This window comes from Pelobates fuscus, chromosome 11 (genome assembly GCF_036172605.1).
Source record: "Pelobates fuscus isolate aPelFus1 chromosome 11, aPelFus1.pri, whole genome shotgun sequence".
In the NCBI taxonomy this organism is placed as follows: Eukaryota; Metazoa; Chordata; class Amphibia; order Anura; family Pelobatidae; genus Pelobates; species Pelobates fuscus.
Genome location: NC_086327.1, coordinates 15,371,671 through 15,399,172, shown reverse-complemented (window position 1 = coordinate 15,399,172; position 27,502 = coordinate 15,371,671). Strand labels below are relative to the sequence as shown.

The 27,502-nt window shown below is 42.7% G+C and overlaps 1 protein-coding gene across 1 annotated transcript in view; it reads right to left on the bottom strand.

Moving 5' to 3' along the window:
• Positions 1–26,927, bottom strand: part of USF2 (upstream transcription factor 2, c-fos interacting) — a 33,872-nt gene extending 6,945 nt beyond the window's left edge. Inside the window, exons 1-8 of the mRNA XM_063436678.1 lie at positions 26,523–26,927; positions 9,324–9,370; positions 8,705–8,820; positions 7,494–7,613; positions 5,840–5,993; positions 4,599–4,686; positions 2,526–2,584; positions 752–846 (exon numbers count right to left, since the gene is read on the bottom strand). Coding sequence (XP_063292748.1) covers positions 752–846; positions 2,526–2,584; positions 4,599–4,686; positions 5,840–5,993; positions 7,494–7,613; positions 8,705–8,820; positions 9,324–9,370; positions 26,523–26,560 — 717 coding nt within the window. The 5' untranslated portion in view covers positions 26,561–26,927. The remainder of the gene's footprint in view (positions 1–751; positions 847–2,525; positions 2,585–4,598; positions 4,687–5,839; positions 5,994–7,493; positions 7,614–8,704; positions 8,821–9,323; positions 9,371–26,522) is intronic.
• Between the last annotated feature and the right edge of the window lie 575 nt (positions 26,928–27,502).

Below are 27,502 nucleotides of genomic sequence, written 5' to 3'. Positions count from 1 at the left end.
TGAAAGGGGGGGGGGGGAGAATTTACAATAAATGAGACAATTACACAGTGGCACAGGAACAAAAGGTAGATGAGGGCCCTGCTCAAATGATATTACAGTCTAGAGAATGTTACTATATTGTGTGCTTATTCACGGTCACTAAAGGAACACTCCAAGGACCATAACCACTACATGGTCTGACAGCTTACCTGGAGTAGCCGCTTCTAAAACTAGCAGCTAACCAACTAGGACCTTCTGTTAGCTCCATTTAGCTAAGCCGTAACGGCCAGCTCACCGCACAGCATCAGCTGACCACTCGCCAGCCTGTTTTGCAGACTAAGAAGTGCTCAGCAGAGCCCAGGTAAGCTGTCAAATCATTCACAAACGACTTGACTATTTAACCCAGAAGGGTGTCAAGGCACTCCTCTTACCAAATAGGGTTATGATTATGGAGCATAGAGTGTTCCGTCAACATTTTTACCATATACTACTCTATTCCATTTTAATTTATCATGCATGGCAGATTGCTTGTAAATATATGACTATTTTTTACTTCTTTCCTGATGTTGGTTACCTTTTTCATCTGCACAGCAATAAGGACTACAAATATGGAGTCTACAGACTGAGACAACGCTGAAAAATAATGAAACTGCCATGCAAACTAACTGAATGTTTCTGCTAATTGTTACACTTTTAGAACTTTGGCCCAGACTTTTCTTTACATTCTTGTTGGTGTTGGTGAAAGAATGGGAGAGAGACAGATTCTGCTTACTGATGAAGTTTTACTAGTCTCTGTATTGCAGTCTGGAATGATTTTGGACAGTTGGACGATCCAGTTGTTAATCTTATCTCTCCGTCGCCGCTCCACTGCAAAAAGAAATGTGTGTTCAATATTTTAAAAAAGGTTAACCCCCCCCCCCAAGTTTAGGAGAGAAACTAAATGAGAATTATGTTCTCACAGAGAATGAATGTAACATAACAGAAACAGATGTGCATATCTGGGGGGTCATGAATGCAGTGCAGTACCCACAATGATGATTGAAATACTACACAAAGTGTGAATATTTATCGATAACCATAGTTACATAGCTGAAAAGAGACTTGCGTCCAAGTTCAGCCTTCCACACATATGATTTTGCTGTTGATCCAAAAGAAGGCAAATAACCCAGTCTGAAGCGCTTCCAATTTTGCAACAAACTAGGAAAAATTACTTCTTGACCTCAAAATGACAGTCAGAAATCTCCTTGGATCAAGCAGCTATTACCCCACTAATTAGAAATTATATCCCTGTATGTTATGTTTTTGCTAGTATTTATCCAATTGCTTTTTAAGCATCTGTATGGACTTTGATAAAACCATCTCTTCAGGCAGAGAATTCCATTTCTTACTGTAAAAAAAAACAAATTTTCTTTGCCTTAGATGAAATCTCTTTTCTTCCAGCCTAAATGCGTAACCTAGTGTCCTATGTATAGCCCTGCTTATAAATAGATTTCCAAATAATGGTTTGTACTGCCCACAAATATATTTGTATAATGTTATCATATCCCCTCTGGGGTGCGTTTATTCCCAAACTAAAGAGATTTAAATTTTTTACCTCTCTCCATAACTAAAATGCTCCATTCCTTTTATCAATTTTGTAGCTCGTCTCTGCACTTTTTCTAGTGCCATGATATCCTTCTTTAGAACAGGTGCCCATAATTGCACAGCATATTCAAGGTGTGGTCTTACCAGCGATTTATAAAGTGGCAAAATTATATTTTCATCCTGAGAATTTATGCCCCTATTTATACATGACAAAACCTTAATGGCCTTAGCAACTGCAGATTGACATTGCATATTGCTACCTAATTTGTTGTTTATAACAATTCCCGAATCCTTCTCGTGTGTTGTAATCCCCAATTCACTACCAGTTAGGGTGTAAGTTGCTTGTGCCTTCTTTACCCTGAAGTGCATATCTTTGCATTTCTCTACATTAAATTTCATCTGCCATTTTAGTGCCAAGTTCCCCAATCTATCTAAATCCATCTGGAGCAAGGCAATAAACTGCTCACATTTTATTACTTTACAAAATTTTGTGTCATCTGCAAACACTAAAACATGGCTTCCAATACCTATTTCAAGATCATTTATAAATATGTTAAATAGAAGCGGTCCCAAAACAGAACCCTGAGGGACACCACTTACTACTTTTGTCCAGCTTGAAAATGTACCATTAATGACAAATCGTTGTAATCTATCCTTAAGCCAATGTTTTTACCCAAATACAAGAATTTTCATCTAGACCAATTTCTTTAATCCTATTGTGAGGAACCGTATCAAATGCCTTGGCAAAATCCAATTAGGTTAGTTTGACATGACCTGTGTTTCATAAAGCCATCCTGATTATTGTTAATACAGTTCTTCCCAATGAATTCCTGAATATTATCCCTTACAAGCCCTTGAAATACCTTTCCCAGTCACAGAAGTTAAGCTCAAAAGTCTATAATTTCCAGGCACGGATTTTGAACCCTTTTTAAACATAGGAGCGACATCTGCCTTCAACTTACCTTCATTGTGCTGTGCTCTGCGCCTTTCATCTCGAGGAGTCCGGTTTCCGTCCATTTTACTACAAAAATTGCAAAGGATAACAAATATACATGTTATAAAAGCTATTATCCACACATGTTTTTGTGTGGCAGGTTTCTGCTTATATGACTAAGGATCAAGGATGAATAAAGTAATGCAAATATATTGTGCTCGGACTTTAACTTAAACTGCCATAAAACCAACAGAGGCTAGAAACCAGTCAGATAAGACTCTAGTAAGTTAGAGAAAACACAAATATATATAAAAAAAATACTTGGGAACCGTCATGTCTCTGGAAATGAAACCACTGAAAATTAGTAATAACGATTTGTTCCTTATGATAGAACATATCACTAATGACGTGAAGAAATGGACACATTGTTGGAAATTTATCAAGCGGTTATGAAAAGTGTCCATTCTTCTTTTTTGTATGTAATCTGGTCAAATGTATAACATTTTTCTAAAACGCAAAAGCCTTTTTCGGCCTAATTTTCACAATGTTTCCACAGATTTATCCATATTTTTTTTTTTTAAAAAAAGGGTCACAAAATGTAGTGAAAAAAAAAGAAGAAGAAGTAAAACAAATGTTTCCAGTGGGGAAAAACCAAGTCACAGAAACATTGAGTTGCTGAAAAAATGGCATAAAGGAAAACATATATAATCTGATAGATTAAATAAAAAGTTCCAAAAATTTAAAATAAAAAAAAATAAAGGAGCGAAACTGTCCGTGACGCTGATCAATCTTCCCTATTGGTTTTGTTTCTCCTGTTCCCTGTCTGGATCTTTAAGCTCACTTCCAGACTGACCTGGGGCTAAGCTCATTCAGTTCCAGGATAGAGAGTTGTGAATTACTATATATACATTCACAGCTCTCAAAATATATATTTGGTTCTTACTGACATTGACCCTCCCCCACAAAGATAAAGGAAACTTAAGAAATAAACTTAGATCCCACATGGAGTCCAAGTTCTCCCACTTACTGGGAGATGGCCAGAACAACAGGGGTACAGACTTCACATTAACCAGTCCTAATGATACTGCTTGAGGTGGAGTTACACCTCTGGAAGCACTGGGCTTTATCTCTGTATGTGCAGTTTCAAACAGAAAACTAAACCACTTAAAAACACTGAAGTGGTTATGGTACTTCAAGTAACCTTTTAAGTAAACATAATATTAAAACTGTTCTGACGCGAGGGTTACTCTTTAAATGAAAACAATTAAATAGCCACTAGATGGCACTATTTCACAAAACCTTGTCAGAAGCTGGACTTCTAGATTGTCAAAATGCTAGGGCATAATCATGATATAAAACAAAAAAAAAGGGAAAGTTCACTTGTAATCAAGAGATTGTTCTTACGAATAGGCATGAGGACAGGATGGACAGAAAGCAAGATGTCAACAAATATCTCCATATAAATACAATGATGTTTCGCACAAACACACTCCTGCATTCACACACTGATCTTCTAACAAACACAATTACATCAATACAACCACCCCCACTCTTGACAAAAATGTTGCCAAGATTTCATACAATCCTCGGCATGAATAAGCACAGAATAAGGTGCATGTGTGCATCGAGCTCTGTATTGATACAAGTCTAATCTTTGCTTTCTTAACTTCTAACTAATCATGCTGGAAGGATCAAATCATTCCATGGAAAAAAATAAATAAATGCACGGATAGAAAACCAATGGTTGGACCAATGAAAATGAACATGTATTACAATAACAATGCTCAGCAAGGCAGAAACCAAAAAAAAGAGACTAAGCTATGTGCTACATGGGAATTGTAGCACAGTGAAACTTACACCTGTGTAGTACCATTGCAGGATGCAAACACGAGGCAGAGCACTGGATACAACATGAATGGCAGCACAGCCAGACTACAGCACTGTGTTTTATCAGAATGTGAAAATAAGATCACTACAGAACAAGTGCTTTAATTTGAATAGGTCAGCAACATATTTTATGAATAACTATTTTGCTAAAGGTCTGGGAACACAGCTGTAATTTATTAAGACAGTACAAAGAGTGCCTCTAGTTGATACGTACGGAGAGTATGGGTGCGTCCGGGGTGCAATAGACCGCTGTGATCCAGCTGGAAGTACATCCTGAGGGGTCATCATAACATAAAATTGACCTAGTGAAAGAATGAATAATTAGCATCAGAATAAACCTGAAGTGTGTTGTTATGGGCGCCAGCAGTTAGTGTATTGATTATGGGAGCTGTACCATGTAAAATATTAATCATGTGATTTGTCATACATGTGACAATATGGCACTTAATGTAAAACATTACAGTTTGAAATTTAAGCTATTCATTACGTAACACAACTATTAATTGTACTTTTTATTGCAATGCATTGAATATTTCTATTAACTACAAATACTGCAGGTGCCATGGTCAGAGACCTTAATATATATCCCATAGCACAAACCAAGATACAATGTGTATAATCTAATGGACATACTGCAAATATTCCTGAAGCAGTGCATAGACTGTGCTTTATTAATAACCAAAGGAAGCACGTCACCCACATAATATTTGAATATGGAATGCCCACTTTCATACCTTAAACGAATATTGCAGCATAAGAAATGAATACATCTAAAGGAACACTCTGGGCACCATAACAACTTCATTGATATGCATTTGTTATGGCGTCAGGAGGTCCCTGTCACTTCCTTACCCATAGAGGTTAAATTGTTTGTCAATGGTTTAACCCCTATAGGTAAGGAAGCTTCAGAATGTTCCATGACACCCTCAATGCTTTTTCAGTGAGTAAGGAACAGCACCCATCAAGCAATCTGACTGAGTGCCAAGAGAGGTTTTACATTTATGGCGTCACTTTTATATACTGTATACACATTTACTAGTGACTTTACCAGCACAATACAGTGATTTTACTAAACTGTGTTTACGCTTTGTACTGGGGCCTCAGAATACTTAATCATTGCAGTTCTGCTGTCAAATCTCATGGAATTTCAGTCTTGTTATGCACAAATTATAAAAACTTTATCATGTACACTACCTTATACGATGACAGTTTAATTTATAAACTTACATACTTTTATAAGTAGTGTTTACTACAACTTGTATACATCAGCGGGGAGAGATAGCTTTGCACATATCTTCCATGGATAAAGGAGTCCTACTGTATAAAAAGATTAAGTCCATCATACCAAGTGGGCCTGGTTATTACATATCAGATTTATATCAGGCTAGCTTTAAAACTTGGTGGAAAACCAGTCAATATTTAGTCTGCGAACTAGTAGCCAGAAACCCAACTCACCTCCTGCCTGTGCCAGTGCAGGATCAGTTGTCTGTACAGACACGGCTGTTGTGTCGCTCACGGTAGTAGCTGGGAAGTAGGCAAATCGGGCCTCTCCACTGACTGCATCTGTTGAAGGACTTCCGCCATTACTGAAAGGATTCTGGATGACTGCCTGCCAAGTTGTGATTTCAAGATGTTAGTGGCTTACAGCGGGTGCACAGTAAACATTTAGACAAGTCATTATCAATGTTTTAGCACAAGTTTATACAGTGATGTGGTGCTCATATCTCAGGCACTTAAAGAGTTAAAATGAAAAATAGTATGTGCAGCAAAACATTACAGAAAGATGTGTTTCAATAGAGTAAAAATGAAAAAGAATAAACTAATACATAATTCATGTACATCCCAAATCATCAAAACTTTCCCCTTAACCATAGAATAACCACATAGGTTACATTTAAAGTCATTAACGAAATCTAAAAACCACAAGCTAGGCCAAAATAGGAACTTGTCAATTGGCTACTTCCACAAAGGACATGAGAGGGCTGGGAACACTACCACAGGATGTCAGATGACAATTTTACACATATCACAACAGTCACACAGGGACATTGCAGGGTGGAGGCGTTTCAAACAAAAACAAACAAAAAAAGCATAAACTTCAAATGTGAGCAAGTTTTGGGAGAATTAGTTCAAGACTTGGCAATCATGGAACTGATGACAAAGCTAATAGCAGCTGTGATCAGCTTATTGGTAGCTCCATTTATTTTTAGGAAAAAAAAATAAAATTATTGTAGATGCTTGTTTGCTGCATAGGCGTAAAACGTCTGAGTAGTAGTCAGTAGGGAAGGTTATTTTAGAGCATGCCATACAAGTATTCGGACAGGCAAAGGAAGTAGAGCTTCCTCCTGTGATGTCTGTCACTGAGAGAGGTGGGCTAACAGCTGAAGCAATTTGTTAAAGTCACTGTAGTTGCAAGCAACTGGTTGGAGGGACACGGGGAGCGTGGGACTTCCTTGCACTATAAGCCAGGCAAGGCAAACAGCAATGGTTGTTTAAGAGTTTGGCATATCAGTTTGGCATATCAGTTTAAAAAGACATACCACAGTTGATTTTACATTAATAGATTTATATAAATTTTTGGGAAAACATAAAAAAGAAAAGAAAAAGAAAGATATACATGAAGGCTGTTTTTCGTGAAGTTTCTCTAACGGCTCAGATCGTTTGGCAGCTTCAGTTAGTGTCTTGGTGCTACAAGCATACTTCTTTTGAAATCAAAGGGAAAAGTATTGTCACATAGTTTTAGCAACTATCTTACACATTGTGCATCCAGCAAAATGCCAAAAGGTAAGGGCATATAAGGCCCACAGCATGTTTGCACGTTTTCTAGTTTTAAGAATACTGGGAATAAAACATTGATTATTTTTTTGCAATTTTGAAAAAGGTGTTATTAAAGGACCCTCAGAGTGACATAAGCATCCCTGAGGGTATCTAAACTCTCTGGACCAGCTTCCAATGTTGGTTATGATGTCTAGAGTATCTGGGCACTGCCCACTGTTTTATATTGAACTATTTAGGAATGAGCTGGAGTGGTTGCTTCTCAGTGTCCTTTTCAGTCTTAGTCAAGCTTTTCACAACTGCACAACCCCAAGACACTTAATGCATATGTCACCTGTGCCACGGCTTGCTGAGCACCAGTAAAGGCAGCTGTGGAAACCACGCTGACCGCTCCTGCTGCATCCCCCTGTCCATCCAGCTGACTGTCCGTCACCTGGACAACTCTATATGTCACCTGCAGGACGGGGAGGAGAAAGTTAATGAAAGATCTGCATGTTGAATGAAACACAGGCAAGCTTTTACTATCAAGTAACCACAGTCACACCACGTTTACCTAAAGCTAAAAAGAGAACAGAGCATTGATAAACAAAATAATTAAAAACAAAATGATGAATGGTCATAAACTTACTCAAAATTACATACATTACACACAAACACTAGGTTAAAGAAAGTTAAATTCTTACAAGTTAAACACAGTAACAACTTTGCATCAATGAAACAGCCTTCATGCAGAGTAAACCCTACTGAGAGTGACTGCAGCTATTAACATAAATCATTAGAACTACAAACCTACCCCCAAGAAAGGAGAATTTGTTTTACTTCCACCTCAGCTGTGAGATCGGTACAACTAGTACCTCCTTTTCCAGGGAGGGGCGAGCGGTGACCCCTCACATGCATAGCTGACAGCTTGCTGCCTACAATCTAGTTTACAAATCTTGAACTGGACTTTTTTAAACTTATCAGCACTGTTGTCATCAGCTTATTGAGCAATTCCCCTCATGCTATGCGATAAGTTAAACCGTGGCCACTTGACAGGGGTTTATGTGATACGGCTCACCCCATAGACCACGAAAGGTTCCTTATTATGGTACTAAAAAAAATAAAAAGAAGAAGAGAGGGCCCAGGTCTTTCAGAAAGTTAGGAAATGTCATGATCACATCATTTAATCTCACTATTTTATCAGACCAAGACCTGAATTCCTTTTCTAAATTATACTCCATCAAAATAAAGTTGTTGGCTAAATAAGGAAATAAAATGAATGACTAAAATATAACCCATACAATTGCTAGTAATAAGGCTGGCACTATATATATAGGCTTGACATGTATTATTCAAACAGTGATATCCATATAACCAATTCAAAAGTGCCCCGGCAATGAAATAAACGCTTCTTTAAGAATGGAAATATATCTATACAATGCAACCTTTATTTACCAAGAACATGTAATTACAGAATTTGATGTATCTTTAGTACAAAATTCTGCATGGGAAAAAAAACAGCATTGTTTATAGAGCTTGTCCTGACACACTCACAACAGCTTATACCTGTCCTCCATTATTCTCTGTGCGGAACTGGTATTGGATATTGTGGTCTGCAAAAGCAGCTTGTTGAACAGTGGCTATGGCCACCGCTGTATGCTCGTCTGGAGCGGTCTCCTCTCCTGCAAGAGTCAAAAGGTAAGTAGCAATCAATAATCATACACAATATAAAACATATCACAAACAAGGAATGCACTGCCTAGTACAAAGTTTGTCTTTCTTTATTGGAGTAGCCACCGCTAGGTGTATAGATTATGTCTCCCGATATTAAAATTACTTTGCTCCTATAAATAAACAAACTTATAATGTTTCTGGAAAACCCACAAGAGTGCATCGAGGAAAACTAAAAGTGAAGAATGCTTTTTTCTGAAACCATTTTTTGTGTATTATCTTTACAATAATTAAAAAACAAACATACGGAATAACATTTTACTCCATAGTTTCCCATTTGGAGCTGCTTCCATCTCGTCTTTCAAGAAAGAAAGAAAAAAAAAAAAAGAAACAAAGAAAGAAAAGAAAACAAACAAATTGTTCACTGCGAAACTCTGTGAAACCACAGAAAATGGGAAATGAAGCAAACCATAAAGTAACTGTGGACAACAAACAAAGAAAACATGACACTTACCCTCATGTAACTCAATAACGTCTTCCGTGTCCTGCCCTTTATCGTGACTAGATAGACAAGAAAATAAATTAATAAAAATTATATATCGAACAATCTAGCCTCAAGAGAAAAGTGACAACTTTCACATATTGACTACCATGACTACCAATTAGCATCTGATTGAAAAGGAAAACAATTTTTGATGGAGGTTGTATAAGTCACAGCCAGAGAAAGTGTGGTTAGGGCGGCATAAACAGAAACAAAAGTGATTTAACTTATTAACGGCAGAGAACTGAGACTGCAGGGGCATGATATATACACACCAGAGCTGCTGCATTAAACTAAAGTTGTTTTTGGTACCTGTAGTGTCCCTTTTTTTGTTGTTGTTGTTCTTAAAGGGACACTATAGGCATTAAAGTAACTTCAGCTTAATGAAGCAGTTTTGGCGTATAGATCATGCCCCTATAGTCTCACTGCTCAATTCTCTACCATAAACAGAAAGTACAATAGTGCAAGGAAGTTTAAACCTTAGATGACTCTTTAAGGAAGTGTTTAGAAAGGCTGTGTAGGTCACATGAACAGAAGGGATGTGTGACTAGGGCTGCATAAACAAAGTCATTTAACCTAAAGGGCAGAGAATTGAGCAGTGAGACTGCAGGGGGATGATCTATACACCAAAACGGCTTGTTTTGTTTAAAAAGGTAATAAAATTGACAAATTCATATAATCCAATGCTTTCCCATATGAAAGCATTGGGAGGCTATTGTGCAAGCGTGGCAAAACATTGAGAGAAGCTGAATGTCAGTGATGCACGCTGTGTCTGCCTGAGTGACTGCCACGAGAGGTGTCCATAGGCAGTAATGTAAACACTACCTTTTGACTAAGCTGTAGTTGTTTTGGTGACTATAGTATGCCTTTAAGTTAAACGTACTAAACTGCAAAGTGTGTACAGATTTTAGCTGATGCTTTCATTTAGATATTAGTCTTATGACAATACAATCTAACACAGGATCGCTTTCTGTGAGCTGTACTGTCCTCGGGCACCTAAGACATAGCCTCATCTGCCTAAATATTGTTTACGACGGGTTCCCTTAGTATAAAATAAGGCTTTCTTGCCTTTTTGTGATCATATGACTTAAAAAAATCTCATTTGTTTCTGGTGTTTATTGAGTCCCGCTTATCATCATCACCACACGTGGTCACTAATGTCGCAACAGTTTAACAACACTCAAATCAAAGCCAGTATTTACTATTACATTAAAAAGGAGTGGTCTGGAGATGTAGCCTGAAGTCTTTCCACAGGGGCTGCTGCACATGTAAGCACTCATATTCGACTCAAAGAGACAACAAATAAAAATAGTTACCCCACTACAGCAGCCCGGATTACATTGCAAAACAGGGATTGTAATGTCTCAGCAAACCAGCAACTGTTTATTAAAAAAATTAATCTGAGGCAGATGAATGAGAGAAACAGCCTTAGAACTCTCATTGAGTGACAAAAACAGTAGCTTAAAGGAACACTATAGTCACCTAAACAACTTTAGCTTAATGAAGCAGTTTTAGTTTATAGATCATGCCTCTCAGGTTTCACTGCTCAATCCACTACCATTTAGGAGTCAATTTATTTATATATTTCTTTTTTATAATGTATATTTACGCAATAATCGCTTCCAGAGCTTTAATTCCCATACGACGTTCAGGGTACGTCCGTGGTCCTTGAGGACGTCCTTGGTCGGGAAGGGGTTAAACAGAACTCGCAATAAAGGAAGGATAAACATTCACAGGAGACTTCACTCTTAAAGAGAACTTGCAATAAAGAAAGCCTAAATAGGGCTCTCTTTACAGGAAGTGTTTAGGAAAGTTGTGCAAGTCACATGCAGGGAGATGTGACTAGGTCTGCATAAACAAAGTGATTTAACTCCTAAATGGCAGAGGATTGAGCAGTGAGACTGCAGGGGCATGTTCTATACACCAAAACTGCTTCATTAAACTAAAGTTGTTTTGGTGACTATAGTAACCCTTTAAAGCTTCCCAAGTATCCAGTTTTGCAGCAGATGGGATGCTATCTTCCAACAGTTTAGGGGTACCACCACCATCATCAAATTGAGCTGGCAAAAACGTTACAAACTCAACCAGGAATTGTGTAAAATTCACCACGGCATTGCAAATATAAGGATGAATATTCAAGCTACTTTGTCTAGGAGGCTTATTTTGCCTAAAATTAACATTTCTCTCAAATAAATAATAGGCCATGGTTTGTGTCTGACCTGGTGCAACTGTATATTTTTTACATATTGGGAATGATTACCAAGGCTTTCTCTCAAGTGATCACAAAGTTTAATCCTATACGAGTTAATAAACTTCTGAAGCAGCTGATAAAATAGTATCAATAATGGTGAACACTTTCACAATAGCTTGTTTGCCCTTGGTGGTGTTATGCCTATTTTCAGAGATTCTCTTATATGGTTTATATAGGTTGCACAGCAGTAGCACCAGGGGCAGATTGAACAAATGGCACCCATAATGTAGTGGACAAGCTAATGTTTTTTACCCTCAGTTTAAAAAGTACGTAATTTTAACATTATATACAGGGTTATTCGCTAAATTGAGAATTGTTGGGAATGCAAAGTGAAATTAAAAATTTTAGGCCTCATAGGTGGGACAACCACAGCACGCACTGAACACATAACAGAGCCCCCACCACCTTAGGGTACCCACGGGCATCCCAACCAGTGTAACTCACACCATACTATGCCATAGGTGGGTCAGATATACCCAATACCTCAGGATGGAAATGTCAATGTATATAAGTTTTATATATGGTTTACAAACGTTATATGTATATTATCAAAATGTTTTACAACTGTTCTCTAACTCATGCTCCAGAAGGAACACACACCGCAACCAGATGGGGCGACGGACCTATGACACCACTGACAATACAAAACAAAGGGACACCGAGAGAACCCCAAAGACATACACTACCTGTTCTCTACTAACGAATAACCGCCTCGTGCAACAACTGACAGGTCAGGAACCAGGGAAGAGGGAGACCCTGTCACCCACGGACAACCCCTACTTTACCGACCCCCTCCAACGGACCACCGCCCACGTAGACTTGACATAGACACGACCAACCACAAGCCGCGCCCAGAACGACCTTGCAATACTGAAATAAGACCAGGCCACACACACACACACGACTGACCCCCCAATTACCCATCCCCCCAGACACCAACACACATACTATCTACACTCACCCACTCTCTACCCCTATCTGCCGTCCCTACACCTCATCTCACCCCCCCCCCCACAACCCTCCCCTTTTTTTTTTTAATTTCTCTCTCTCTCCCCTTCTCCTTTCCCGTCCTCCCTCTCTACCACTGTCCGCCCACTCAACACCCCGCCTCATGTCGCAACACCCTATACAGGAGCCCCCTCCGGGACCCAGAGACAAACCGGAACACAAATCCGCACGCCTCACATGTTTTTCTATAAACTGTAAAGGCCTCAACAATCCAAACAAAAGACACCGCCTGCTTAGGTGGTCCAACCGCACCGCAGCCGACATTATCCTACTCCAGGAAACCCACTACGAACAATCCAGAGCATTCCCCCTCTTAAACAGACATTATCGAGAATGCCACCTAGCAAACTCCCCAACGGGGAAGAAAAACGGCGTAGCTGTGATGGTCCGCAAAACCTGCCCCATAACATTCACTCACACCACAACCGACCCACAGGGCAGGTATACAACACTAGCAGGTCACATCGGGCCCCACAGATACGCCTTTACCGTCCCAGACAATAACTTCTGGGAAGCCCTACAGGCCCATCGCACCACAGGATTGTGGGAGAGGGACTACAATGCAACCATGTCTCCCGAGGCAGACAGAAGGAGACCAAACATACCAAGCAAAAGACCCCAGTTGTCCACCCGGACGGACAAGATGCTGCAAACATTTGCAGCACGCACACAACTAGTCGACGCATGGAGAATACTCCACCCTTCCACCTCAGATTTCACCTTCTATTCACACCCCCACTCCTCCTACTCACGCATTGACATGTTCCTCACGTCCCCCTCCCTACTCCCGTACGTCACAAATGCAACAATAGGCTCGATCACATGGTCGGACCATGCCGACATTACCCTCCAATTCACAATACCACATGCCACTAAAACATGGTCCTGGAGACTCAACCCCATACTCCTCCACAACACGATCATCAAAGAAGCCCTCGGAAAAGACATAACTGATTACTTCGAACTTAATAAACACTCGGTCTCCTCCGTAGGCACCCTCTGGGCAGCCCATAAGGCTGTCATAAGGGGCAAACTAATAGCAGCGGCCACGGCTCACAAAAAACAACAACTAAAAAACTTGCCCTGCCCTAACGACCCAACTACAAATACACAGACAAGAAATTCAGAAATTTATGGCACAAGATGCTAAAAAGCGCTCCAATGGACGAGACAAGCGTTCTATAAGAAATCGAACAAAGCAGACACACTGTTGACCTGCAGGCTACGCCAAAGGCAACGCTCCAGACACATCGCCCAAATACAAGCACCTGATGGTCAACTACGCACACTACCACACCAAATAGCGACCGTCTTCCAAGATTACTATGCCTCTCTCTATGACCACAACCCAGAATCGCGACAAGATCCCAACAACAGACGGTTAAAGATAGAGACATTCCTGGAACGCTTTCCCATGCCTTCGCTAACATACGAGGGCCGAAAGACCCTTACTACTCCTATCACCGGCGAAGAAATCACGCTAGCACTGAAATCCCTCAAGCCAAACAAATGCTCAGGGGCCCCGACTGTTTCCTGGGCTTTATTACAAAACGTACCCAACGACACTCCTACCACACCTCCTATCACTATTCACCTCCATAATGGATGGAACCCCCCACACCCTGACATGCTGAGAGCCAACATCTGCTAACTCCCGAAACCGGACAAAAACCACCTAGATCAAGTCTACTACAGACCAATCTCACTTCTAAACACAGACATCAAACTCTTTACAAAATTATTGGCAAACCGACTACACCCATTCCTCCCCCAAACTGATCCACCCAGACCAAGTAGGCTTCATCCCATACCGGCAGGCAAGCGACAACACACGGAGAGCATTCAACCTTATATGGATAGCTAACCAACGACGACAACCCACGCTCCTCTCCCTAGATGCTGAAAAAGCATTTGACCGCATACTCTGGCCCTACCTATTCGCAACCCGTGACAAAATGGGCTTCCCTGAGGCCTTCGTGGACATGATCAGGGGACCCTACTCCCACCCCACAGCGAACCTCCTTATCCCGAATGCCCAACCCCCTCCTTTACAATCCACAATGGCACGCGACAAGGCTGCCCCCTCTCCCCCTCCTCTTCGGCTTGTCACTAGAACCCCTCCTTCAAATAATAAGACAGACCAAGGCCATCACTGGCATCAAAATCCGCAACGAGGAATACAAGATGATAGCCTACGCAGATGACCTCCTACTGACCCTGACAGACCCCACACGCTCCCTACCCCCACTGCTCGACCTCCGAAACGGCTATGCCAAAGTATCGGGCTACAAACTGAACCTAAACAAAACAGAGGCCCTCCCAACCCACACCCCCGACGACACGTTGGACACACTCCAACTAGAATACCCATTCCGATACGAACCACAAAGCATACAATACCTCGGCACGCGCTTACCGGCAGATCTACACCTAACCTACCAACTCAACTATCTCCCACTTCTAAACAAAGCAACTCAGGACCTAGAAGCCTGGCAACACCTATCCATTTCATGGCTGGGCCGTCTAGCATCGATAAAAATTAACCTGCTCCCGCGTTTCCTTTACCTTTTTCAGGCTCTACCCATCCCCATATCCAAACCAGACTTTAAGTCGCTACAGACTCGAATCGACAAATTTATCTGGGCGGGAAAAAAAGCAAGAATCAAGAGAACAACACTGTACGTCCCACACAAAACGGGGGAGCTAGGCCTCCCCAACTTCTGGGATTACCACCAGGCGGCCCAGCTGGCCCAAATCCAGAATCTCCAGGCCCCAGCAGGGCTTAAACTATGGGTGGACCTAGAACACAACCTATTTGGTCGAGACTTCCCCTCCCTACACCTATGGCTCCCCAAACAAGACAGACAACACCCCCCCTCCCTCCCTCCCCCCCCAGTGGGACTGCCCACAAATCTCCCAACTATGGCGTGAAATGGCCCAAACAGTCAATAGGACACTACATAGCAACCTCCCACTAGACCCATGGATCTGGCTCCTTTCTAAAACACATGACTCCCTAACCAGGGCCCAAAATAAACTTGCAGCCCGAGTCGCATTGGCCACACGCAGAACCATAGCAAGACACTGGGGCAGCAACGTTACCCCCTCAGCACCAGAAGTACTTCGGAAGATGCAATCGAAATGGAAAAGTTGTCCGCTCTAATCCATGATACAACTAAGTTCTTCCACAAAATATGGGACCCATGGCTGATAAGAGCCGCAATAGCACCATAGACCCTAAGGGGCGTAACCTCCACTACCCCCTCTCTTCTTCTTCTTTTTTTACTTTCCACTTTCTTCTTCTCTCCCTCCCCCCTTCCCCCCCATTCCACCAATCTATCTTCCTCTCTCCATCCCCTCTCCCCACCCCCCGATCTCCCCCCTCACGAGACAACCACCAAAAACCAGACAAGACCCCCACCTCCAAGACCTGTACGCCAACCACCAAAACCACACTGACAACCCCGACCCACCAACACAACCCTGACACATTCCGTAAGCCCACCACATCCCCAACCTACTATCCACCCCGGACTCCCGCCCCCACTCTTTATCCTGACATTGGAAACACGTGACGGAAAGCAACAGAACGAACGGCAACAAACTCACTAACCTCTCTTTATTCTGAATGTAAATTCCATGACTACGCACGCTGCAACTATGCATCCTCATGAAGGCTTTTGCATAAGCCATGTTATTGTTTACCATTATGCTTTCTGTCATTACAATATAAAGAATTTAGAAAAAAAAAATTTTTTAGGCCAAAATAGTCAGAGCAGAAACAGTCTCCAAGACAACTCCGTTTTATATTTAGGCCTTAAATCTGAAGTTCACTTTCAGGGTTATTCTCTAAAGTGAGAATTCAAAGTGAATTTTGAGTTTAAGACCACATTAGCTGAACTGGAAGCAGAGCAGACTTAGAGAATGTCTCCAGCTTGGCTACTTTTACCTTGAATTCTCACTTTATTGAATGACCCTGTTTTTATTGTCATCAAATTTCGCTTTAGTTATTAACGCTGCAAGACTTCCCATACCGTCATCACTATGTAGCCTTCTATCCATGGATTTGTATCAAACATAAATAGGGCATATAAAGGAACACTAGTGTTAGGAATACAAAACTGTATCCCTAACATAATGTCCCTCTGCCCCAGTGCCAACCCCGCCGGCAAATAATGGGTACTCAGTACTTAATCATTACTTAATCACGCATTCCTATAGGGGATTTGAAGAGGCTGGACATCCTCATGCAGAGTGTGAGGACGTCCAGCATCATTTCACAAAGTTAAATTCCGTGTAAATACAGGGAGACAGCCACTAGAAGCAGTCATTACACTCCAATGTAAACATTTTCTCTGCAACTGCAATGTTTTACATGGCAGGGCTAAGGGGACAGGGACAAAGCACCCAGAGATGAAGAGGTCTGGGTGCCTATAGTGTTTTTTTTTTTTTTAAGACCATCCACTGTGACGAATCACTGTCACTGAGTACCATGCCCACTGATTATGCATATGTTTTACCCTTGTATTGTGTGTTTCCCCTTATATTTTGTGTAATATGACCTGCTTACCGTTCAGGAGTGCTCCTACGAACAGAACTCGTTCATCTCCGGAACGTGGGCCACCCAGATACCTCATTGGAGTGTTCACACCAGTAACAAATGCGAAACCACAAGGGAAGTAATTAATGAGTGCTCCCCTGGGTGGCCCCCATTTTGTATAGGCGAACGCCACCCAAGGGGAGCATTCGTATCCCGAAAGGAGACACTTCCCTTGCTGCACGAACGGAAATAGGTAAAGGACCGCCCGTTCAAATGGGGTTTCGTGCTCTTTCTCCCGATTAGGCGGCAAAACCCCTCTCCTCCCTGGGCACCGATTGGTGCAAACTGGTTTCGCGCCCTCTCTCGAGTGGGCGGCGAAAGACCTCTAGTGCCTGAGCACCAATTGGTGCAAATGGGTTTTGCGCCCTTTCTCCTGATAAACACCTCTCCCCCCCTTAGTGCTGATTGGCCGGAATTGGTTTCACACCTTTCCCGATTGGTCATTGCTTGGTTTTGGCATGAAGTTTGAATTGACCGGCCTAAACCAAGCAATCCTGTGGAACTCATTTTGGGGATGTACAGAGCCCTGTACATCCGATATCCCCATTATATGCAGGGAACCTAGCTGGGAACCAGGGCTATCCAGGGATGTATGTATTATATTTGTGACCCATTCCCTTCCCGGGGCGCGGAGCCACTAAGTGTTCCCAATATATGTGATTTGCTTTAGTGTATGTATTATTGGTATCTACCACAGCGGGAGATAGTTATCTGTGAACCATCTCCCTCCCGTCTAAAATTTAAAGACTCCCCATGCGGGAGTCTATGTATAAATTTACTGTACCAGTGACCAAATAAATAAATCCCTTAAGGTCATGCGGCTTTCACCTACAAATGTTGAGATCGCCAGGTGAATTTTGTTACTGCGTGCCCCTGGCATCAGAAGTGCCAGTATATCCATGAAACCAAATTCTGCATTTTACAAAGGTCCTGTGTAAACTAAAGTCACTGCCCAAACACTGCTATCTTTTTTCCTTTTTCAATGTTCCTTTCATACCTTCAACAAAGAAGGATTAAATGGGTTGCTTCCAAATAACGAGCACTACAAAGCATAAATGATAAACCAAGTCTATTCACTCTATTTTAGCCAAATATATATGTGTAGATGCTGTAGTTGGGTCCTATTTAAAGACTTCTGGACCCGATACAGCTTTCTACATTTACCCATCAGCATACACTCTTCCCAGTTTCTTTGCCAGTTGTCTGAAATCCTGGAGAAGGGTGTAACAGCTCAGTGCAGCAGTTACAGCTTCCAAACAGAACTGTACAAACTCTGCGTTTACTTGGTAAGGCCTCTTATTTACACACGGTCATTTATCATTATCACTTCACTGAAAACGTATGTTTTAAATAAGCTACATATCTGTGATACCCAAACAGAGGAGCAATGCAAGATTTTTAATGTATTTACTTCAATTTAGCATCCACTTCACGCCTTGTAACATCACCAACAATGCCAGGGCTTGTTTTTCTTGTACTTTGTGAGAAGGATTCAAAATTCCATTTTAAAATCTCAGTGAGCCATTCACGTTTAATAAACTTATATTTACAAAAACACCTTAGATCTTCCTAGTATCAGCGTGTGATTCCACTGATGCTACTGCTATAAGCGATGTATTGAATTTATTTGCAAGGGTGACGAAACAGTGCCTGTTTCAACCACTGTTTGGCACAGGTAAGATCGCATAAGTAAGACTATTCACTACACCTTGACTTTTTTTTTTTTTCCCAGGTAAATATTGTGTGGCTTGAGGAGGGGATAACAGTATATTTATTTGGATGGGAGAGAGTTATTCTTATGCTTTATACAGAAAACATAAAGACATATGCAAATATGTTACATATGTAAATAATTTGCTACTAGTGAGAAATTAGAAATATATATTTTCCCGCCTGTCTCAGTAGTTGTAGAGTAGAATTCTACAGACGTCTGTAACTAATTCGAGGATTATTTATAGTTTTCAATGAAAGAGCTAGTGCTGCCCTTTTACTTATAGCTTCATTCAGAATAATCCACTGTTATGATGGTGCTTATATAAAATGCCATCATCCTGCAGGCATGCTTCAATCAAGTGCATGTAAAATTAAGGCTGAAGCTCCACTTCCAACATGTGCAAGTTTATCACTGCAGACATATTGCACAGAGGCAGTCTATAACATATGTTATTATTATTGCCATGTATATAGCGCCAACAGATTCCGTAGCGCTTTACAATATTATGAGAGGGGGATTTAACTATAAATAGGACAATTAAAAAAACAAAAACAAAAAACAACTTACGGGAACAATAGGTTGAAGAGGACCCTGCTCAATTGAGCTTACATTCTATAAGTTGTCACTGTGCTGGAATTGTCATGTTAATACAACTGAATCTATAAAATTGGCTGTACACTAATGCATGAAATTTCAGGACTGCTATGCGTTACCATGACATTTTCTTTGCATAGCACTGACACGTCCAAACAATGAATGTAACACAATATTCATTGTTGTGTAATACAAATGAACTTAAAGGATCACGATAGGGTCAGGAACACAAACATGTCATTCTGACCCTATAGTGCTAAACCCACCATTTAGGTGGCTTGCCCCCCCCATATCTCCCCTCTATAAAAGTTTAAAACTCACTTTATTTCAGGCACCGTAAATGGCCGATTTTTAGCCAATCCTATGCTTTCCCATAGGGATTGGCCGTTTTGGCCAATCAGGACCTCCTCATAGAGATGCACTGAATCAATGCATCTCTATGAGGAAAATTCAGCCTCTCCATTCAGAGTGTGGGGGCACTGAACAGCACGGCTGCCTACTGTGCAGCACTGAGCCAGGAAGCAATGTAAACACTGCCTTTTCTCTGAAATGTCTGCATAAAAATGCCTGAAGGGAGCTATTATACTCACCAGAACAACTACATTAAGCTGTAGTTATTCTGGTAACTATAGTGTCCGTTTAATTGAACGTACATTTTCAGACTAAACTTCACGTTAGTGGGAGTATTGCAGAACCTTACCATGCTATATGTACAGTCTGTATTTATTTTAAATATATGTAATAGATAAGGAAGGAGGATTACGGGAGCGGCAGAATCTACAAGAAATGTCAAGCTGTGTGAGATTTAAAGGCAGTACTTCATGCAAGCAACAGAAGACAAAGAATGCTCATTAAAACAATATAAATTGTATCTGCTCTGTACAGCTTGTGGCTTGTATCTGTTCTGAAAACTGTATAAGGGGAGAATAAAATGTCTTTGTTGATTACATTCAATTATAAGCATCCAGTTGTGGGTAAGCCAACAAGCTAGAGGGAAATGTGTCACAAAATACTTGTTACTATAGGTCTGGGCGGCCCCAGCAGTATCACTATCTCTAGACATTGGGACGTTTGAAGCCACAAGCTTATGTCTCACCACAGACTGCAGTCTACAGGGCTGTGGAACCTGTATCACCCAATGCCCAGGACATACGGCTCTGGGTTTTACACTGTTTCTTCTTGTCCTTTATCCCTGCTGTGTGCAAGCAGCAGGGCTCCTGCATGGGTTCCTGGAAGGCATCGAATGCTGGAAACTAATACAGCGTGGTATGCATAATATAACTGAAGGACAGGTTTAGATTTGCATGAAGTCTGCACACACCACACAAACGTTACACCGAGCCAACACACTATGGAGACAGGGGGGGGGGGGGCAAGAGACTAAACTCCAACTTTTTGCAAATTACAGAGACAAAAATAGCTAGCTGCAATTAGAACTTAGTTGGGGAATTTCCATAGCAGCTATTTTTTGCCTCAGTTTTGTCATGTGTATGTAATTTTGGAAAAATAAAGACTTTACTAAATATCACCGGCCAATGTCCCCAAATGTTCCAATTTGAAATTACTTAGTGTCAGGTCAAGAAGTCTGTCATGACAGACAAGTAGACTGGACTACACCTTTAGAATGTCATTACGGACACGTAGATTGGCTTATTTTAGATTTCCAAACTCCTGGCTATTGTAATAAGGTGAGTCAATTCAGAATGACCTATAGCAGTCTGCATGGACTCACTGAAAACCCTGTTTTCAACTAGACAAGCACAACGTTTAATGGTATACTGTTGGGCCAGACATGGTATTGACCATTGCTCCCATAGGCTCACTTAAAATGTGTATTACAGTGTGACGCAAATACATTTCACAGACTCTCTGCATTGAAATGCAGTATCAGTTCATGAGAGCTGCAGCATTCTTTAAACAGTGTTGAGCATGTGCCGTCATGTTATGGCATCACAGGTGGTAATTTACATACCATATAACATCAAAAAATTATATTGACAAAGTTATTAAACTAAAAACACAATCTATAGCTTGCGTGTACTTATCAACAGGTGTGAGTTTCCTTCAGCATTCCATTTGCCATATCAACCACAACAGCTATGGGTGCCAGGCTCAGAAAATAACTGATAATTAATTCAGTATATCTTCATCTTGGTTCTTTTTGTTTCACCATGCCTGAATTAAAACTGAGGAAGAGCCACAATGGCAGATTATTTGTCTACAACAGGGCCCTGCTGGCAGTGTCAGGCAGAGTCCAGGCTCTTTTGCAGGTAGAGCATCAAATATGTACAAATATTCTGAGTTATATCAGTGGGACAGGTTCCTGGCTGATGCTACCTTTATCAGCAAGACTGTTGTGCACTGAGCCAAGGAAACTATTAAAACACAATTAAAAACTCACTTGCACCTTCCAGTAGTTTAACCCCCTAAGGACACATGACATGTGTGACATGTCATGATTCCCTTTTATTCCAGAAGTTTGGTCCTTAAGGGGTGATAATTTCTAACACCCTAACATATTTCACTTTTGTCAATTTTAAGGTGCAGAGAGTACCCTGCAGCCACTCTTACGTGCTACAGAGACTTATCACTGTCAAATATGTAAAGTTTGCTGCAGCTGTAAGACAGCCCTCAGAGCTGTCAATCAGGAAGACAATTCTCTTTGGATGCCACATGCGTGATCTTAATAGAGCTTTCTCCTCCCTCATGCAGATCACTGCACGGAGCCCAGTTCATTTAACAGTGAATCTAGCGGTGTGTAAATGAATAGCAGCACATTCAATATGACTGGAAATTTATGGGAGTTGTAGTTTGCTGCAGTGGCTATGGTGTCATGAGTGCCCTGGGGATCATCCAGAATAATTTGTCAAAACGCTCTAGAAAAAGTTTGACAACTGTTTCTGTGACAGTGCCATCATACTGCAGGCACCAAAACCATTACAATGGTCTGTAGTGGTTATGGTACTTGAGTGTTCATTTAAAAGATATTCCAGCCTGAAGTTTCAACCAGCAAATTGGATCGAGCATGATTATTAAAGGAACACTATAGGGTCAGGAATGCAAACATGTATTCCTGACCCTGTAGTGTTAAAGGACCACTCTAGTGTCAGGAAAACACTCGTTTTCCTGGCACTAGAGTGCCCTGAGGGTGCCCCCACCCTCAGGGACCCACTCCCGCCGGGCTCTGGGGGGAGGAAGGGATTAAACTTACCTCTTTCTCCAGCGCCGGGCGGGGAGCTTTCCTCCTCCTCCTCTTCTTCCTCGCGACGTCATCGGCTGAATGCGCATGCGCGGCAGGAGCCGCGCTCGTATTCAGCCGGTCGCATAGGAAAGCATTCATAATGCTTTCCTATGGACGCTTGCGTGCTCTCACTGTGATTTTCACAGTGAGAATCACGCAAGCGCCTCTAGCGGCTGTCAATGAGACAGCCACTAGAGGCTCTGGAGGCTGGCTTAACTCTCAGTATAAACATAGCAGTTTCTCTGAAACTGCTATGTTTATAAAAAAAAAAAAAAAAAAGGGTAAAAGCTAGCTGGACCTGGCACCCAGACCACTTCATTAAGCTGAAGTGGTCTGGGTGCCTAGAGTGGTCCTTTAAGAACACATATTAGGCCACCATCCCTCACTAAAAAGAATTAAAACGCACATTAATTTCAGTGCAAGGCGAGTCCTCCGGCGCCGCACCCTTGGCTGAGACCATAAAACTTAACTCTCTCAGCCAAACTAATGCTTTCTGATAAGCAGTAGGAGGCTATCGCGCAAGTGCAGCAAAATGACACGTTGGCCAATCAGCATTGCTATGGGGGAAGTTCAGCGCCTCCATGCAGAGGGTGGACACACTGAATGTCAGTGCTGCAAATTGTGAAGCACTGACCTAAGAAGCACCTCTAGTGGCTGTCTGAGCAACTGCCACGTGAGGTGTTCCTAGACAGTAATGTAAACACTGACCTTTCTTTGAAAAGGCAGTGTTTACATGAAAATGCCTGCAGGAACAGGCTATAGACACTAGGACAACCACATGAAGCTGTAGTTCTGGTGACTATTGTGTCCTTTAATGACATTACCACTCAGCATTTTAAGGCATTCCTCCAATATCGCCAGTGGGTCCTAAATTGTGACTGTTGGGATAATTATAGAGCTAGTTGATTATTTGGTAATATAGGGCCAACCCAAACACACAGATTGTTAAATTAACTTCCATTAATTGTAAATGGAAAAGTCACCATGGATAAAACGTATAAAATTACATTAAGTATCTGATAAAACTATAGGCAGTATTATTAATTTGAATTTCACTTTAACATATCATTGTAGTGTCGAGGTGTTGAAGATTCATAGCTATCAAAAATGAGAAGGAAAAATACACCTCATAGTTTAATGTTTTATAATGAACTGATTTTCTTAAAAAGGTATATTTGTTTCATTCAATCCTTCTCCACTTTCTATCTAAAATTTGAGTATTTTTCTTTGTTTAACTGGTTTTCAGGTTTGTTCAGCGTACATGCATGCTTCTAAAGTAAAACACTTTGGAATTCACACTTCAGATAAGGTAGTATTTTATCAAGAGAAAGCTAAGCAGACAGTTTGTTTAGGTAGAATTTTAGGATGCCCAAGCAAGCCCGAATTACACATCAGCATGTTTAAAATGCTGTGTGAAAAAAAAAAATGACTCCAAAATATATGCTTTATAATTTAAACAGTCCCTTCTAGTATTGGCAAACAGTGCAACAATAGAGCAGTTTTCTGGCCTTCCTGCATTTGTGTTTGCAATCGCGTTGCATAGCGTACACCATGCACAGTCATGTATGCAAATGTTCGCATTGCATTATATAATTGCCATAGACAGTTTTGCTTTGGGCTTATTGTTGTAATCTCCAATTAGAGAGTAGGTCTGTCGGAAGACATATGATTGCCAAATAGAATTAGGTCCTTAAATGTGTCTCTAACATGCAGATTTTAAATCGAATAATTTCATCATGTTAGCCAGAATGCACACAATATATAGAGGATTTAAAAAAAAAAAAATTCATTACTCTTATTGGTCCACTGCAGTTTAAAGAAGAGACTGTCTTTGGATGGAGTGCAGTGAACATCATTTAAAGTGATACGGTCACTTGCAAAGCCGACCACTCTCACCAGGAGGCATGCCAACTTTAAAGCTGGCGCCCAGAAGGAGAATGTGACTTGATATATACCGCATTTTCCCCTCTTGCCGCCACCTTTACATGTTCGTCAGCTGATGGCAAATGAAGCCACTATGAGCTGGAGGCTTGGCAAACACAAAGCCGTACTGAGCTATAATTCAGTAAATATGTCAATTGCAAAGCTGCACACAAATATACACATTAATATCGGCCCTAATTTCTCCCACCCTTGCAAACTGGATAATATCCAGTTATAATCCTGTCTTGTTGCCCAGTCCCTGGTAATTTGGGATATAGTCATGCCCAGTCAGACTTTCCATGGTTATATGTGGTGTAATCCTGCCCTGCTGCTCCCTCCCTTGTGATAGGGTTATAATCTGCCCCGTTGTCCCTTCATTGAGATAGATGTTAAAATCCTGCCCGATGCCCCCCTTCCTCATGATTTGTAAGCTCCTGTGAACCGGATACTCATTCTCTCATGTATTGTTAAATTTCACCTTCATAATGTTCTAAAGCGCTGCAGAATAAATTTTAGCTACATAAATGCCAATAATAATATAGTTAATAATTCTGCCCTGTTTCCCCTCTATGGTAATATGGGATATTATCATGTCCCGTTGCTCCATTCCTGGTGATACAGAATCCTCCCACCTACCTAGGTAAGGTGAATTATAATCTTACACAGTTGCCCCCTTATGTTGGTTATGGGGTATTATCCTTCTCCAATTTATACGGGGTATAATATTGCTGACACCCCCTCATTTATTGTTAAATTTCCTTCTTTATAAATTTTGCAAAACTCTGCAGAATAAGTTGGCGCTATATAATGCCAACAATAAAATAATATGGTTTATAATCCAGCCCTCTTTATAGTAATATTGGGGGATAATCCTGCACTGTTGCCCCCTCCCAGGTAAAGTGAAATACAATCTTGCCCCTTCCTCGTGTTATGGGGTATAATCCTTCAATAATGATATGGGGTATAATATTGACCCGTTGCCCCCTCCCTGGTAAAATAAGATATAACTGGCCCATTACCCCTAGCAAGTGACATGGAGTATAATTCTGTATATCTTCCCCCCTCCCTGGGTAACAAACTATATACCAGCCTCCTGTGGGGGTAACAGGCTGGGTATCTGCCCCCCAGGGGGAGGAGGGGTAACAGGCTGGGTATCTGCCCCCCATGGGAAGGGGGGGTAACAGGCTGGGTATCTGACCTCCGGGGGGGGGGGGTAACAGGCTGGGTATCTGAACTCCGGGGGGGGTAACAGGCTGGGTATCTGCCCTCCGGGGGGGGGTAACAGGCTGGGGGGGGGGGTAACAGGCTGGGTGGGGGGTGGGGGGACTGGCTGGGTATCTGCCCCCGGGGGGGGGGGGGTTACTGGCTGGGTATCTGCCCCCGGGGGGGGGGGTTACTGGCTGGGTATCTGCCCCCCGGGGGGGTAACAGGCTGGGTATCTGCCCTCCGGGGGGGGGGTAACAGGCTGGGGGGGGGGGGGTAACAGGCTGGGTGGGGGGTGGGGGGACTGGCTGGGTATCTGCCCCCCGGGGGGGGGGGGGTTACTGGCTGGGTATCTGCCCCCCGGGGGGGGGGGGGGTTACTGGCTGGGTATCTGCCCCCCGGGGGGGGGGGGGTTACTGGCTGGGTATCTGCCCCCGGGGGGGGGGGTTACTGGCTGGGTATCTGTCCCCCGGGGGGGGGGGGGGTTACTGGCTGGGTATCTGCCCCCGGGGGGGGGGGTTACTGGCTGGGTATCTGCCCCCCGGGGGGGGGGGGGGTTACTGGCTGGGTATCTGCCCCCCGGGGGGGTATCTGGCCGGGTATCGGAGTAGGCCGCAGCCCCGGGCTGGATTTCTCACCTGGCAGTAGAGTCGAGGCCCGGATCCAGCATGTCCATGTGTCGGGGCTCGGGCGCTCCCCCGGGTCAGGCTGTGCAGGGCCGGGGCCCGGGGCCCGGGGAGGAGGCGGGAGGCCTGACGGAGCTGATCACGGGGACAAACACACGGGTCATGTGAGGAGCTCCCTGCCCGGCCTGCCCCGCACCGCCGCCCGCCCGCCTGCCGGGACACGTGAGGAGGGAGGCGGGGAGAGACAGAGAGCCCAGCTCGCACCCACAGACACACTGCCCGCAATACGGAGCGCACCGAGCGGCATACACACACACTCACAGCGCGCAGAATGGAGCGGGCGGGCCCGGCATACACACACTCACAGCGCGCAGAATGGAGCGGGCGGGCCCGATACACACACAGTCTGTATTGAGCGCACAGACAGGCGCGGGCGGGCCCGACACACACACAGAGAGGGGAGGGGGAGCGAGCATTGATCACATTCACAGTGTACGTGCTGCGCTCAGACCGGCGCGGGCGGGTATAAAACTGGGATCCGTGTTTCACAGGCGCGATCGGGCAGTTTTGTTATTATGTACTAAGCAGACATTTCGCGCGCGGATTGCCCGGACCGAGACAGACAGTGTCCGGGCTGGGATACAGTATATGGCCTGGGACCTTTATTACAGATAATTTTCCACATAAACCGGATTGATATGAGGACTCGGAGCCGCTGCTCTCCCAGGACCCGCTCACCCCGCTGCCCGATACGGTATTCGTTTTTTTTTCGCTGATTTACGAACATTGCGGTGCGCGTGCACGGAGAGCAGCGCGCCAAAAGCAGCGCGCCACTTCACCTCATAAACAAAGGGAGCGGGCGGGCGCGCGCCGAGAGGGGCGGGGACTAGGGAAGTCATGTTACGTCATACGACTGGCTGTCACGTGACGAATACCTGTCAATCTTCTTCATTGTCTGTGTCAGTGTGTATTAGGGTCTGTGGGTACTGGTG